Genomic DNA, 14,006 nt, shown 5'->3' on the forward strand with positions numbered 1-14,006 from the left:
TTATGCCACTTTTGTCATTTTGGTGAAGAATAATCATTTGCGTTATTATTTGTATTATATTTTTGTCCACACAAGAATGATTTCATATTTGAAATATGTTTATTTTTCAACAGATTTTGAACATTCTGATGATTCAAAAAGAAGAATATTACACAGAACTGTAATAGAAGAATGTCAACATCCATTTTGTTGACATTTTTCCAATCTTTTCCTCCAGCTGTTGCTGCTCTCGGTCCCTTCAAGTTTGTGCATCACCTCTTGTATGATATTATCAGTGATTAAGAGCTTGGAGTAGTGATACAAATATTACAATTTCTTTGACAGTATAAAAGGTAACTTAAAAATTTTAATGGAATGATATCAAAAACATGTTTTTTGAGGAATAGCTGGAATATGAAGTGATAAAAACTTTTCATTACACAGATATTGCAAGAAAGCAACCTCACCGGGTCATTTTTGTCCCATTTAACGGAATTAATTTGAGCAAAGTCTCGATTAAACACCTTTCATTGAACAGTACACGATTTTAAAGGAAAACATTCACTCTTTATTTACACTCCTTCCTCTCATTTCTCTCCCAGTTTGCCACCATTGAGACCATCGTTACCTCCGTGTCGGACGAATACCCCAAATACTTGAGGAAACACAAACCGCTCTTCACACTGGTCTGCTGCATTTCCTTCTTCATCCTGGGTTTTCCTATGATCACAGAGGTACGAAACAAACACAAAATAACACATATCTGCTGCCTGTTCGCGCCACGGGGACACTTCTCGAGCGTTACATCCCGGCATCTCTTTCTGTAAATGAGCTGACAGCTTTTTCTCCACGTAAAACCAAACCTATGGCCTTCAGAGGACAGGCGTCAGTAATTGGAACAATAGGCTGATTCTTAGTAAAATCCTCCCAGACGGCTTCAGCGGCAAAATCCCGCCTGAAGTAGGGTTCATACTTGACATTTCTCATGATGCGGCACAAGCTGGTGTGAAAATTACAACTGTGGACAAATCAGAGGTGGAAAAAAGTGTGACGTTAGGATGAAGCCTGGGTTGTGTTTGTAATGTTTTGCTTGTGTTGTTGTTGCAGAGCGGGATGTACATGCTGCAGCTGGTGGACACATTCGCAGCCTCCTATTCTCTGGTCATCATTGCTATCTTTGAGCTGGTGGGGATTTCCTACCTCTACGGTGAGTACATGACTTGTCTCACGGCCTTTGACCAACAAAAGGGAAGATCTGGAGATCTGCTAGTGGCCAAAAGAGGCTGAAATAACCGACACTTACAAGGGAAATCAACTTCAGCTGCATTATTATCCCTACACAGACATTAGATTTTCAGTCAAGCCTGATTAAACCAGATAGAAATGCAATTGATTGTAAATTTAACAGGGAAACTAAGCCATACACAAGTAATATAACTTTAAAACTACAGAGATATTACAAATCTAAAAAATAAAAAGAATTTCCATGCTATGTCTTTACCAAATTCCTAGTTTTAGTTATACTTTCACCATCTCCTTCACAATGGAAAACAACAAGAACCTCCAAGCAGCAGCCTACAAGCTGAACATGTAACATTTTTGCACAACACTTATTATATTATAAAATAGTGCAGCCCTTGCTTGATTTTTTCTGCTTTATTTTTTATTTTATTTAGAATTAACCATCTCAGTGACAATGATTGCCTCCCCTGCATGCAAAACTGTTTCCCCACACTGTTGTGCAGGGGCACCAGTGCTGCATCCTGGGCTTAGCACTGCCCAAGACAACTGTGACTGGTTTATAGGAAAATTTAAGAGCCAGAGCAGTTGTTTTTTTCACCCCCAAAAGCAGAATAATAACGAGGTGAGTCTCTTATATCAACATAGTACGATCTGGATCCTCTTTCCTGAAGGCTACCATGCTGTGCAGTTGTCTTTCTACAGCAGCCCAGAAAGGACAAACCTTACACTACAGATAGTCCTTTGCATTTTTATGCAGCTGTAGTTTGAAAAGGAATTATGGAGGGAGGAGCATTCACCTGGTTGCAATCTGCAAACTCACCACGAGATGGCACAAATCTGTGCATTACAGTATCAGTATTTGTGTTCATCAAAAAATCTGCACAATACCACTGACATGTGCAATAATGTTATTTTAGGAGCAAGTATTTAAGTATATGTTGGTTTATTTTTATACTGCATTTCCTGAATGTTTGCAGTATCTTTGCTGTTGTAACACTGCACATTTCCCCACTATGGGAATAATTAACGGTAGCTTATTTCATCTTATCTTGTTTTATCTTATCTAACAGAACAGTTTTCACAGGCAGCATAGTCCTCACTATGATGAACAATTGGGGAAAATTAATCACCTCAACTGAATAGAATGGTTTAAAAGAATTTTTTTTCTTGGTAAATTAAGTTTTGACATGCACACCGCAAAAATAGTTTTACACAGATTTGTTTTTGTTGTACAATTACTTTTATTTTTCAGATTTTCCCTTTTTTGTTAAATTACACAAGATATCTAATAAAAGTATTAATTTACCTCCTAAAAACATGTCAACAGTACAAAGAAAATCTGTATGTATATAGGCAGAAACTTTCTTTTACACTGGCTATAATGTACACTATTGCTATTGGACTTAAAACAGCCAAGATACATTTATTTTGCAGATATTGACAGTTGCTTGAAATAAAAATTAGGTATATTAAAGACTGAAAAATCATAAATATTTTTAAACTGTTATTTTACGAATTTTTGTTGTTGTTTATTTTGTGAAATTACGGATAATATCTGGTAAAATTACAGACAAAAGTATAAATTTACATGTTAATCATAAAACAAACAAAAAAATGCCAAAACTCCACATAATGCATAGTAATGGGGTGAAACATTATTCCATGATTTTTTTTGACTTTTTTTAATGGAGCCCTTGCTTCTAGATTTGTCTTTCTCTGTTAAATTCTATTCAGTTAAAATAGCTAATAAAATCATTTAAAAAGTACTAATTTACACCCTAGGCTGTGAAATGACACTATTGCTATTGGATTTATATATGTGGATGAATGTATATTAAAGATTGAAAAATGAGAATAAAAAAATGGATTTTACATATTTAAAAATTGTTTCATAGAATTTTACATGACATCTATATAAATCCAAACGTTAAGCATAAAAACAAAAACAAAAGCTTCCAAAACTCCACATAATGCACAGTGTTTGAACAGAAAAATATGTATATTAAATATTAAAAAATGAGAATGTAAAAAAAAAATATGTTACTGATCTTTGTTTTGTGAAATTACAGATAATGTGTATACATTTCAAGTTAACCATTAAAAAAAGCCAAAACTCTGCATCATACACAATATTGAAATACACTATTTCATCATTTTCCAACATTTTTTATGGCACCTTTGCTTCCAGATTGTCACCATGTTTTGACAGGATTTGTTTTTACAGTGCGTTTAAGGCCCTGAATAATGCCACACAGTAATTCTCACATGTATTTCTGACTCTGACCACTAGGGGTCTCTGTTATAATGCTTAAATCTCATACAGACTCTCATGCAGGGAGCTCAGGTGTGTTTCAGCAGCCTGTTACCAGGAATCAAAGCTAACGGCTCCTCTCCAGTTTGTCAGAGCATCAGTACAGGTGACATATTGAGACGATTGTGCGACTCGGCCTCTTCATGTCACTCACAGTTATCTGTCAATAAAGGCAGAGGAATGAAGCCATCTGCTCCCTCACTTTTTTCCCAGGGATGACAGAAGCTGATACTTCCGCTCCCTCATGCACACACACACCCTCATAAGGACGGATGGAATTTGCTGATCCCTTTTTCGGGGGACCTTATTAAACCCAGGTCACCATGTGCGTCTCTTCTCTCTTGGTCTGCCTGACTCCCCCCCCGTCTCTCTTCTTTTATTTTATTTCCCCTTCCGCAGGTCTGCAGAGGTTCTGCGAGGACATTGAAATGATGATTGGTTTCCAGCCAAACCGATTCTGGAGACTGTGCTGGGCCTTTGTGACTCCAACCATTCTGACAGTATGTTTGTTTTTTGCTCATCTCATTCTCACACGCACACACACACACACACATGCACGCACAACACACACACACACACACACACACACACACACTCACGATATGTGCAGCTTAAAATGCCTCCGTTTTCACTGCCTTCTTTCAAGTTCATTGATTTGCAATTGGAAAAAGAGCGGTGGAGAAATTGCTCCTGTTACGCTGAAATCGAAAATTATTTCTTCCTTCCTATTCCTGTCATGTCACCAATTCCCAGGGTGTTTGTGGGTTTTTTTAAAAAAAAGGAAACTGTCAAATACTTACTGTGACGTCCTTTCTTCTGCCTCATATAAATTTATTTTCCAGGAAAGGCATTTTTTTTCTCTACAAATTGGCCTTTTTTTGTCGCTTGTGTATAGCAGAAGTTGCAAATGCCAGTGCACAGGGCTGGACGCTGGACAGCATTAATGTTAGCAGTCCTAATGGAAGCCACTGTACCTCCAATGCAGAGGTGACAATGACAAATTGAGCAGCAGTCGGGCCGGCTGGTCATCCCACCGCTCTCCAGGGAGATCACATTTCCTCATTTGTCTCATTGATGCACATCCCCTGGCTAATCTATTTCTGTCTGCCTTCTTCTTTCTGTTTGTTTCTCTCTTGTTCTAATCCTTTTCAGACACTTCATGGATTTTTTTCCTCTTTTTTCTTTCTGCCCACTGCACCTGTAATAAAGCAGAAGGCCTGATTTCCATCTTCTTTACATTGAACAGCAGGAATAGCTTCGTTTTCAGTGCAGTTAATTGGGAAGAAATCTACTGTACAGTGCTGAAAAGCATTACAAGGTTCAGATACATTAGGCAACAGCAGTGGAAAAATGAAAATATGTGGCGTTGGTTTACGATTTATAGTTGGTTCTCATTCTCATCGATGTGGATTTGCATGTAAGGCAGCAGAAGAGGCAACTCTTTAGAGCTTCAGAAGGCAAACATCTGTAAAATGCTCTTCCCTTTTCCCTTTCTGTTTGAAGCCCATCCCCCTGCACTCAAAATTCATATCTAGCTTTACCTAGAACTTGTATCGTGTTCTCCCACCTCATCCTGCTCTCTTGCTATTTATACTGTTTAGAAACTCTACATCCAATTCATGCTAATATCTCATGTGACTAGTGAATCCCTGTGGTTTTCTAAAGCCTGTAAACAAACCCAGAAGAAGGTGCAAGAGTCGAGTTTCCTCAGACTTTTAAAATCACAATATGCAAAAGGTTAGTGGGAGATTTTTGCTCAACAATGTCAGAAAGAGAGAGAGAGAAAAGCTGCCTACCCCAGCTTTAAGTAGTAAGTTATCACTCAAATTTGCTTTCAAAGGTTAGCATCATGCTAGATTCAGATTTGTTTGATTGCACTGGCTTCTTTGAAGGCTGGTTGATTTTTCTGCCAATATTTGAATCTGCTAAAATTGAGCCATGTTTCCATGTTCTGGAGTACAAACTTCATGGTTAGTCAGTTTTATACAGTATAGAAATACCCTTAAAACATGTAAATAATCAGTAAATAGCATCTGTATGTACTCAAAATTGATCCCTAAACAACACTCCTTTTCCAGTCATTGATTAAACCTCTAAAAACTAATTTCTGTGTATTTAAGTTAAAATAGAATTCAGAAGTTTGTTTCAACAAAAACAATGAATTCCTGCCTTGAAATGGCTTGTACTTCTTCAACCTCTCTGCCCAGCTCGAGCACACCAGCTCACCTGCAGCTCTCCTCAAATGCTGCACAATTACTCAACTTGTCATAATATTGGAGTAATTCAGCCATATATGTTCAAGCTGAAACAGGATTGGTTCCTTGGGTTTGTTACATATGAAACCCAGGAAGTGTGAATCTGTGTTTTAGAGACAGTCCATCAGTACACTGCAGTTTCAAGGTGGACTCGGTAATGGCTGCTTATTTCACTTATGATATGTCCTCCAGCAAATAAAAAAACTCCATTTGTACATGTTAACAGTAAAAAAAAAGTTTTTGCTGGAAGGGCTCTTTAAATTCCTTTTTAGCACACACTTACACGAGCGGGATTAATGTTGCTAAATGTTGACATACTTGTGCGTGAAGTTGTGAGAAAACTTGCAGACTTATGCGCGAATGAGCAAAAGTGAAATATGAAGGTTGGATTCCAGCTAGAGGTCATTTCATTCTGTAAAACTTAGAAAATGTTTCTGTGGGAACAAACTTCAGCGATGCTCACAATAGTTTCTTAATGTGTGAAAATATCTGCAACGGTAAAATCTCTTTAATGGTTTGCACATTAAAACTCAACCTTAGAGCTCATTTTTTCACATTTTACCAAATATGTCATTCTTGCCACAAAACTACCATGTTTACTCTGAGCTGCAGTGGGCTCTTGCAGCAGGAAATGCATTTTGCGGTGATGAATGAGCCTCTCCTTTTGAAAAATGTTCTCTACCTGTGGAGTTGACTGGCGTATTTGTGTGCTGCGCCGCTGAAGCAGAAGCCAAAGTGACTTGCTCAAAGACACTGCAACAGAAGTTCCTGAAAGATAACAGAGCAGGCGAATCCTTTAATGTTCATCTCCTGGGTTTCTCCGGTGTGTGCAGGGCATCCTCGGCCTGAGTCTGTACCAGTGGAAGGTGATGACATACGAGGACTACACCTACCCCACCTGGTCCATGGTGATGGGCTGGCTCATGGTCATCTGCTCTGTCATCTGGATCCCCATCATGTTCGTCATTAAGATGCACCTCGCCCCCGGCACCTTAATTGAGGTAATAATGAAGATGAACCCACGGCGACACGTTGCCATGTATATTTAGTTTTTGTCTTCTTTGCAACGCACACACACGCGCTGTCTGGGAAATCAATAGTCTCATCCTTCGCTCATTAGCAGGGAGAGACGGGCTGCCGGCTGAGTATTAATTCGAACATTTTTCTGGGAGTCTTGTGGGTCCTTTTTAAACACTTTGATTAATGGATGATGACGATCGTGGCTTTCTGTCCCAACGTCTTTGTTCCCTCAGCGTCTCTGACAGCAGAATCAATCGCCCAACTATCCTGCAATTTTAATTTCTTTGCTTTGTTTGACCGTAATTAATGCACACTGTAATCATCACAGCGTTCACCCGCACAACAGGACAGGATTATGTGGCTCTGCTGCAAAACAACTTCGAACACGTTGCATGTTTTGGTGGTGTTTTATTTGGGGATGGCCCAATCACCTTTGATTAACTTGTAGTTTTTATTGTTTGATTGTAAGTAAAAAGCTGTCTTTCAGGATCATAACAACAGACATTATCTGATATAAGGAAATACTTACAAAGCTAAGGGAATCCAGTTAAGAAAGAAAAAGAAAAAGGAACATCAGCAAGAGGAAAATGTCATATATAAAATAACACCTGCAGTTAAAATAAGAAATACACAGTTCAGTATAAATGCCAAATGCTCCACAATGTAATGCAATGCTCTTGTGTGTATGTAAGGGAGCAGCACAGCACAACATAACTGACATTATAGCTGATGTTATTAATCTCACGAATGCAAAAATGGAAAGAGAAAAAAATATTTGCAGACCCACAAGTGCATTTTACCATCTTCACCATCTCTAAAGGATTTTTATATCGGTGTCTGTGTGCAGATATACACACCCGTAGCCACAAAGGAGTTGTTTTCCATCTATACATTCTGCACACTAATTGAACCCAAAAGAGAAGCTTTTGTTGATATTTTTTAACGTTGTGTTTTTATTTTCTTTTGTCTTATATAATCCCCTGTGATAACAGATGTTAACATTCTTGGCTTTCAGTGCACAATGACCTCCATACCAACTGTTTAAAGATGCAGACACAAACAAATGCCATAAGATTCATTTGAAAGCATGTTTATTCATTAGAAGGTTCAAAGCAAAGACTCTTTAACTTATCCAGTGGGTTTAAAATGCATGTCATCTTTTTTTTAAAAAAAGGAGAAATTGCATCATTTATCAAACCAGAAACAGTTAAAATTAAAGGAATTGTTGGATTTTTAACTCATAATTTATCATTTTGTGACCTCTGAAATCAAATTTGCTTTCTTGTACATGTGTTGTGCAACAAAAAAGATCAAAATAAACCATTCCCAGTAAGCAGATTCTGTTAAGAAAAGAAAAAAAAACCCTAACTGATACGATTGTAACCAAGACTCCTAGTTCGGCTGAACTGCAGGCAGTGTTTACACAGAACAGATAGAAAACAAGCACAGAAACAATTTACAAATGTAAGCAGTAAATATATCTACAGCATGTACTGTAGAGTTAACCTTTTTAACAGGGTTGATTACACCAGTGACTCCAGGTTTTTACACTTCCATAGAATAAGAAGCTAAAGAAATGTATTTCGTTTTATTATTTTTTCTCCCATGATGGTATCACATGTGTCAACTGTGTCATACTGCACAGAAGAACGTTTTTGAGTCTTCTGGAGTTGTAGTAATGGTTGTGCTTTTTCCATAGATTTATTTTGCACTTTATAAAAAGTGCCCACAGTGAGTAAAAATGTGACAGGAGCAAAAAATAAAAACAGACAGATATTAGTCCAGTTTTAGAGGTTTAACAGCTAGAGAACAGTTGAGGGGGTTAGAAGCAGAGTTATCTAACCTACAGACAATCCAAACTGAGTTTTATATCATTTCTGTAATATTTTATGGTCTAGATTTTAGTGGCAAAGTGGTCTAACCCACAACCCAAATATAATGTTACAGTGGTGCTTTGACTGTTAGACCATTCTTGAAAACACAAAACTTTGAATCCATTTTTCTAAAAACTACAGAAAGTGGGTTAGACCACTCTGCTTCCAAACCCTTCAGCTCAGCCTTAACCCTGACTTCATCTATGACTCCATGTATCTGATCCAGCTGTATAAACCTGCGCTGTGCTTCTTCTCCTCCTGCAGCGTATGAAGCTGGTCTGCTCCCCTCAGCCTGACTGGGGTCCCTTCCTGATGAAACACCGTGGAGAACGCTACAAGAACATGATAGACCCTCTGGGAACCAGCTCCCTGGGTCTCAAGCTGCCTCCCAAGGACTTCCAGCTGGGTTCCTACCAGTAGCAGCTGCCGGCAGCACCACAGCGACCCCTGCAGGAGGCACCAGGAGGGAGGCAGACGCCTGCTTCCAGGCCGTCTTCTTCTCCACCTCTTCTTCTCCTCTCTCTTTCTCCTGCTTCACCCTCTTTCCTCCCTGCCTTCCTCCCTTTATCACGGATGTGGAAACAGGCTCCTTACCGTATTCCTTTACGTCTTCACCATTTCCTCTCGTCTCAGGGAGGAGTGGCTGCCCGAGTGGAGTCGACTCTTCCGCTGCTGCTTCGTACTCGGTTAATGGGCTATCATTGCCTCCCACACATGACCACTGATTACTCCAGAACCCTTCCCAGGGATCTTTATTCCAAGAGAAAAATTGTGTCATAAAATGACACAGCTCAGACTGCACTTGCAATATTAAACTCACCATAGCTGCTCCCTATGGAGTTGTGTGTGTTAGTGTGTGTGCGTGTGTGTGTGTGTGTGTGTGTGTGTGTGTGTGTGTGTGTGTGTGCTGTCACATTTGTGTGTAGAGATAATGAATCATCTTGGTGCAAGCAGACACAGGAAAACAAAAAGAAAATTGAGCGGCAGAAAAAAAAACGGTTCAACGAGCTCGGTGGGGATCTTTGTTTGGTTCCATCTGTGTACAAAATTCCATCGGCAATACAAATAATATCAACTGCCTCGGAAAAAAAAAGAAAAACACACACACAGAATACTCTGTTATCACATTTTGTTCCTATCCAGCAGTATATATGTATTTTCATACTAGCTAGTGCTCAGTCGCTCTTGCTTTGTCAAAAATAGAGTACAAGATCTGCAATTTGTGCCTCCTACGTCCCGGTAGAGTAGCGAATGCATCCTTATTACCACTTTCAGTAGATACACTTTGGCCTTGGATGACTCTGCAGTGCGATAGAAGCTTGGGTCTATTTTTCTCTCTTAATCTGAGGGACCATTTGTGATACCCTCTCTCTTTGTCTATTTATTAAGTTGTAATGGTGTCGTATTATCCTAGAATGTAAAGTAGCACATTTCTAGCATAGGAACCCACTAGGTTAGTCTTTCCTTCCTTTAGTAGAATTGATAAACGTGGCCATTTAACCTTTCTAGGTCTGAAAACCTACTAGCCGCCCTCCGTGCATATATTTTAGATGTATCACTGTGCGTGTTGTGAACTCGTCAAGCCATCTGTGTGAGCCTTCTTTGCAATCACATCAGTAGAGTATCAACATAAAATATATAAATATATATACTATACAAATATACAGTAATATATGTAGAGCCTCCAGCAGAGGACGGAGCTAGCAGAACAGAGATCGAGTGTGTGTGTGTGTGTGTGTGTGTGTATCTCTGAACCCCACGTTTCTCTTGCTAGTTGTGTAATATTTTGTACAAAGTGTTTTCGCTTCATGAGAAAAAAAGTCCGTCAAGTAGTAGGTGTGCGTGTCGTCACGTCCTCGCAACGTTAGGAGCAGCTGCTGTGTGTGAGCAAGGCGATGATTAGACTAGAAAATGGCCTCCCTCTATCCTGGAAGTGTACTTTGTCTCTTGTTGTTTGTGGTAGAGCTCTGGAGACCTCTTTGTCATTTCAAACTTATGCCTCTCGCTTCTCCGTGTGTCCTCATGAAAACAGGGTCTCAGGTATACTCGATTCCATCAGACTACTCTGGTAGTTGTAGGAATAACAGCATTCAGTGCACAGAAAAATGCTTAATGGAAATGGAGACAGCATGGAAGTGTGTTGAAACAGATCTATATCTACCGACGCCGATGATCTGAAACTAGTTAAACGCATTTTGCCATGATTATAAAGGAGTGGCTTAACCAGTTTTGACAGCCTAAATCAAGCATCGATATGTTCAAAAAGGGAAAAAAAATAAGTTCAAATTAATGAAAAAGTTACAGTTTGCAGTAAACTGCAATTTTAATTGGACCATGAGCCAGTTTGTTGACCTTCATGATTTTCATACGCAGAAAATTAAAGAATTTCAGGAAGTTTCTGGTCCCTTCGCTTAAACTGTGGCTCGTCAGTGACTTGTACAACACTAATTTAGCACATTTTTCCCTTTAAGTCATGCTGTTAAGACATCATCGGCACAAATGAGCTGCCGTAAGCGTGTTTCTGTGGGTGTAAAAGTAATCTCCGGATGTAGCGGCGCAGCGGCCTGATGGAACAGCTCTGGTGCAGCTCAGCAGGCGGCCACACCGGCTTTGAAGCCTTTTGAAATGTGACAAGCAGCCAAGTTTTACTTCACGGGGCTGCCACCTGATTACCTTCAAAGTAGCACAATGTATCCACTCTGAATCAATTAGTCCTTTTCCACACTTTGACCGGTTTGAATATGCATTTTTCACGCTGACACAAAGTCCCGATTGGCTTTATTGCGCTTTTATCACTGCAGGCATTTAGCTGTGGAGTGGCTTAAGTGTTTTTTTTTTAGCGGAGGCTGCAGGTATGAATGCAGTAACAGTTGCTAAGAGTTTAACGGTCTCCATAACTACTTCTCTAAGCCATGCCTTTTCATGAACTTGACATGAAAACAGCACAGATGCTATTTTAAGAGGTTGTAACAGTTTGAAAGCTAAACAATCAGTTAATGAGCACAAATACCCTGATGTTAGATAGCTTGCTCGCGACACTGTTGCTTTTGCTGTGCGTTTAGCTCTATTTGTTCAGACGTGATAATGATGTATGTCTGTGTATGCTTGTGCGTGTGTGTTTGTCTCTGTATTAGTTGAACCGAATTCCAACTTAACTGTCAATCAGATGTTTGCATGGCCGGTATCATAGCAGAAACAAGCAGAGGAGATTCGCAGGATTGGTTTTATTTTTTTTACCCATGATACCTCAGCTTCACGCACGTCTCTCTCTTTACTCCGACGAGGATCTTAAGAGAACTGTTTGCGAGCTTGAACTAGCTGGGTAAACTTTTAACCCTGATCGGCTCCGGAAAAAATTAAATCCTACGGCTTCAACACAATTCAGAGAAGGAGCAGCCGAAGGAGCAGGTTGGCGTTTTAAATAACATGTTGGATGTAGTGGGCAGTTTGCTCAATGTAGTAAAGACTTGAATTATAAAATCCTTTTATGCCCTGATATAGATTCTACTGATTTAATTTAGGGCCACAGTTGAATAGCTAAATGTATTGTGCCCCTGTGTTTCCATTTCTACGGGGATTCTCTGCCTTTCTGTTGAGAAAAAAAACAGCTTAGGGTATAGTTAGAGCCCCACTGCTTCATAAAAAGGAACAATGAAGAGCTTGCATGTGCAGTTTGTGTTGCTGTAACTCAATGTCCATGTATAGTAATCTTTGTCTTTTTCTCTCAATAGTATAACTGGGTGCATGTTCATTTTAGGGGAACTTTTTGTTCGACATAAAGTTAAGAAACAGAGGGTTGCTGTTGTCCATTAACAGATGAGGAAGAAGAAGAAGGAAAAAAATAACAAAAAAATGGAACTGTCAATTCGCTTGGCCTGCAAGTCAACTTTGGGCAGTATAAGTAACCAAAGAAAGAGTATTTTAACTAGAGGTTGTAGTGAAAACAGAAAACAAATTTTAGAAGAAAAAGAATGTGTCATCTGCGTATAGGAGGTTGAGATACTGCCATTCATATAACATGTAGTGTTCTTCGATGTTTGCCAATACGTTACAAAACATCTTCAGGTAACCATTGGCCTTATAGATGTCCTCTAATGGTAGAAAATTATATGTATTTCAAAAATAACACCACAGAATAGCTGTCTGTCTCATATGGTACCTGTATTCCTATTGTTATGTCTGTTGTGTCTTTTTGGCACTTTATTGTGTGACCTATGAATGCATAGGTTAAATTTCTAATTACTTGAGTAATGTCATATTTCTGTGTGTTCTATGTGAGGTACTGCTGCCTATGGATATAGATATGTGCCTCCAACAGCCCATGACATCATTTGATTTGACAAATTAAGAGTAGATATATAACAAATATGTTTTAACAATCGTGTGTGACGTGTTAAAAAATAGAAAATATATATCATATATGTGAAATGCATTTATTTATTTTCACTGTCATCAATCTTTGAGGCCCTACCTCAGATTTTGTATTTATGTATAGAAATGCAATTGGATTATAGTATCTTTGCCAATAATAATATATCGCTATTATATCATGAAATGTGTAACCTATGAATCAATAAATAAATGTTATTGTTTTCTTTGTTGTCACTGGCGTCTTTCAGACAGCGCTCCCCTTCCTGCTGCTGCACTGTCTATAAACAACAGGGAAATTAGGTTAAGACAATAAATCCCCTCCGTGATTCGACATGTCAGTCAACTCTTACATTCAGCCGCCAAATAACTGAAGGCTGTATGAAGATGCGACATACTGTTTGTTGTTTACTGGGGAGTCATGATCAAAGAACAGGAGGGTATAAGCGAAAGATGATCTGAATTCTCTCGCAGGCATGTTGTTTGTTGGGACATATGATGTGCTGCTCAACACAACCCATTGTGGCACAGAGCCTTGCATATTTCACATCAAGCTCATTTGCAATTTAGATTCATCTGAATGCTGCACACTGATTAGTGTAGTATATCATATGAGTAAGAAGTCCCCGAGCGATGCAGGGAAACACTGTAGAAGGAGTTATTGACTTAAGTGCTTCAGTGGCATCAGGGCTTATTGATCTGTTATGAAAAGGCAGGAAAATAACTGGTGAGGGCAAGTGATTTATAAAATACATTAATTCTAAATGGAATTACAGATTATATTTCAATATTGTCCATACTTACATTGGCACAAACATTGGGCATTTGGGAGCAAAATTATTTTAAATTGCAGATTTATTGGATTCACTGGGATGGAATTAACGTTAAGCACATTTGAGATAGTGCATTAGTTAAAACTAATGCAAAGTCGAGGACAAAGGTGGTTTGAGGTAAATG

General features: G+C 38.9%; 1 protein-coding gene across 2 annotated transcripts in view; it reads left to right on the plus strand.

Moving 5' to 3' along the window:
* Positions 1 to 13,275, plus strand: part of slc6a5 (solute carrier family 6 member 5) — a 29,781-nt gene extending 16,506 nt beyond the window's left edge. For both annotated transcript variants that reach the window (XM_022210415.2, XM_022210416.2), the window contains 5 exons: positions 582 to 713; positions 1,087 to 1,186; positions 3,932 to 4,032; positions 6,621 to 6,788; positions 8,946 to 13,275. In XM_022210415.2, coding sequence (XP_022066107.1) covers positions 582 to 713; positions 1,087 to 1,186; positions 3,932 to 4,032; positions 6,621 to 6,788; positions 8,946 to 9,101 — 657 coding nt within the window. In that variant the 3' untranslated portion in view covers positions 9,102 to 13,275. The remainder of the gene's footprint in view (positions 1 to 581; positions 714 to 1,086; positions 1,187 to 3,931; positions 4,033 to 6,620; positions 6,789 to 8,945) is intronic.
* Positions 13,276 to 14,006: the final 731 nt, after the last annotated feature.

Source organism: Acanthochromis polyacanthus, chromosome 2 (assembly GCF_021347895.1).
Source record: "Acanthochromis polyacanthus isolate Apoly-LR-REF ecotype Palm Island chromosome 2, KAUST_Apoly_ChrSc, whole genome shotgun sequence".
Classification (NCBI taxonomy): Eukaryota; Metazoa; Chordata; class Actinopteri; family Pomacentridae; genus Acanthochromis; species Acanthochromis polyacanthus.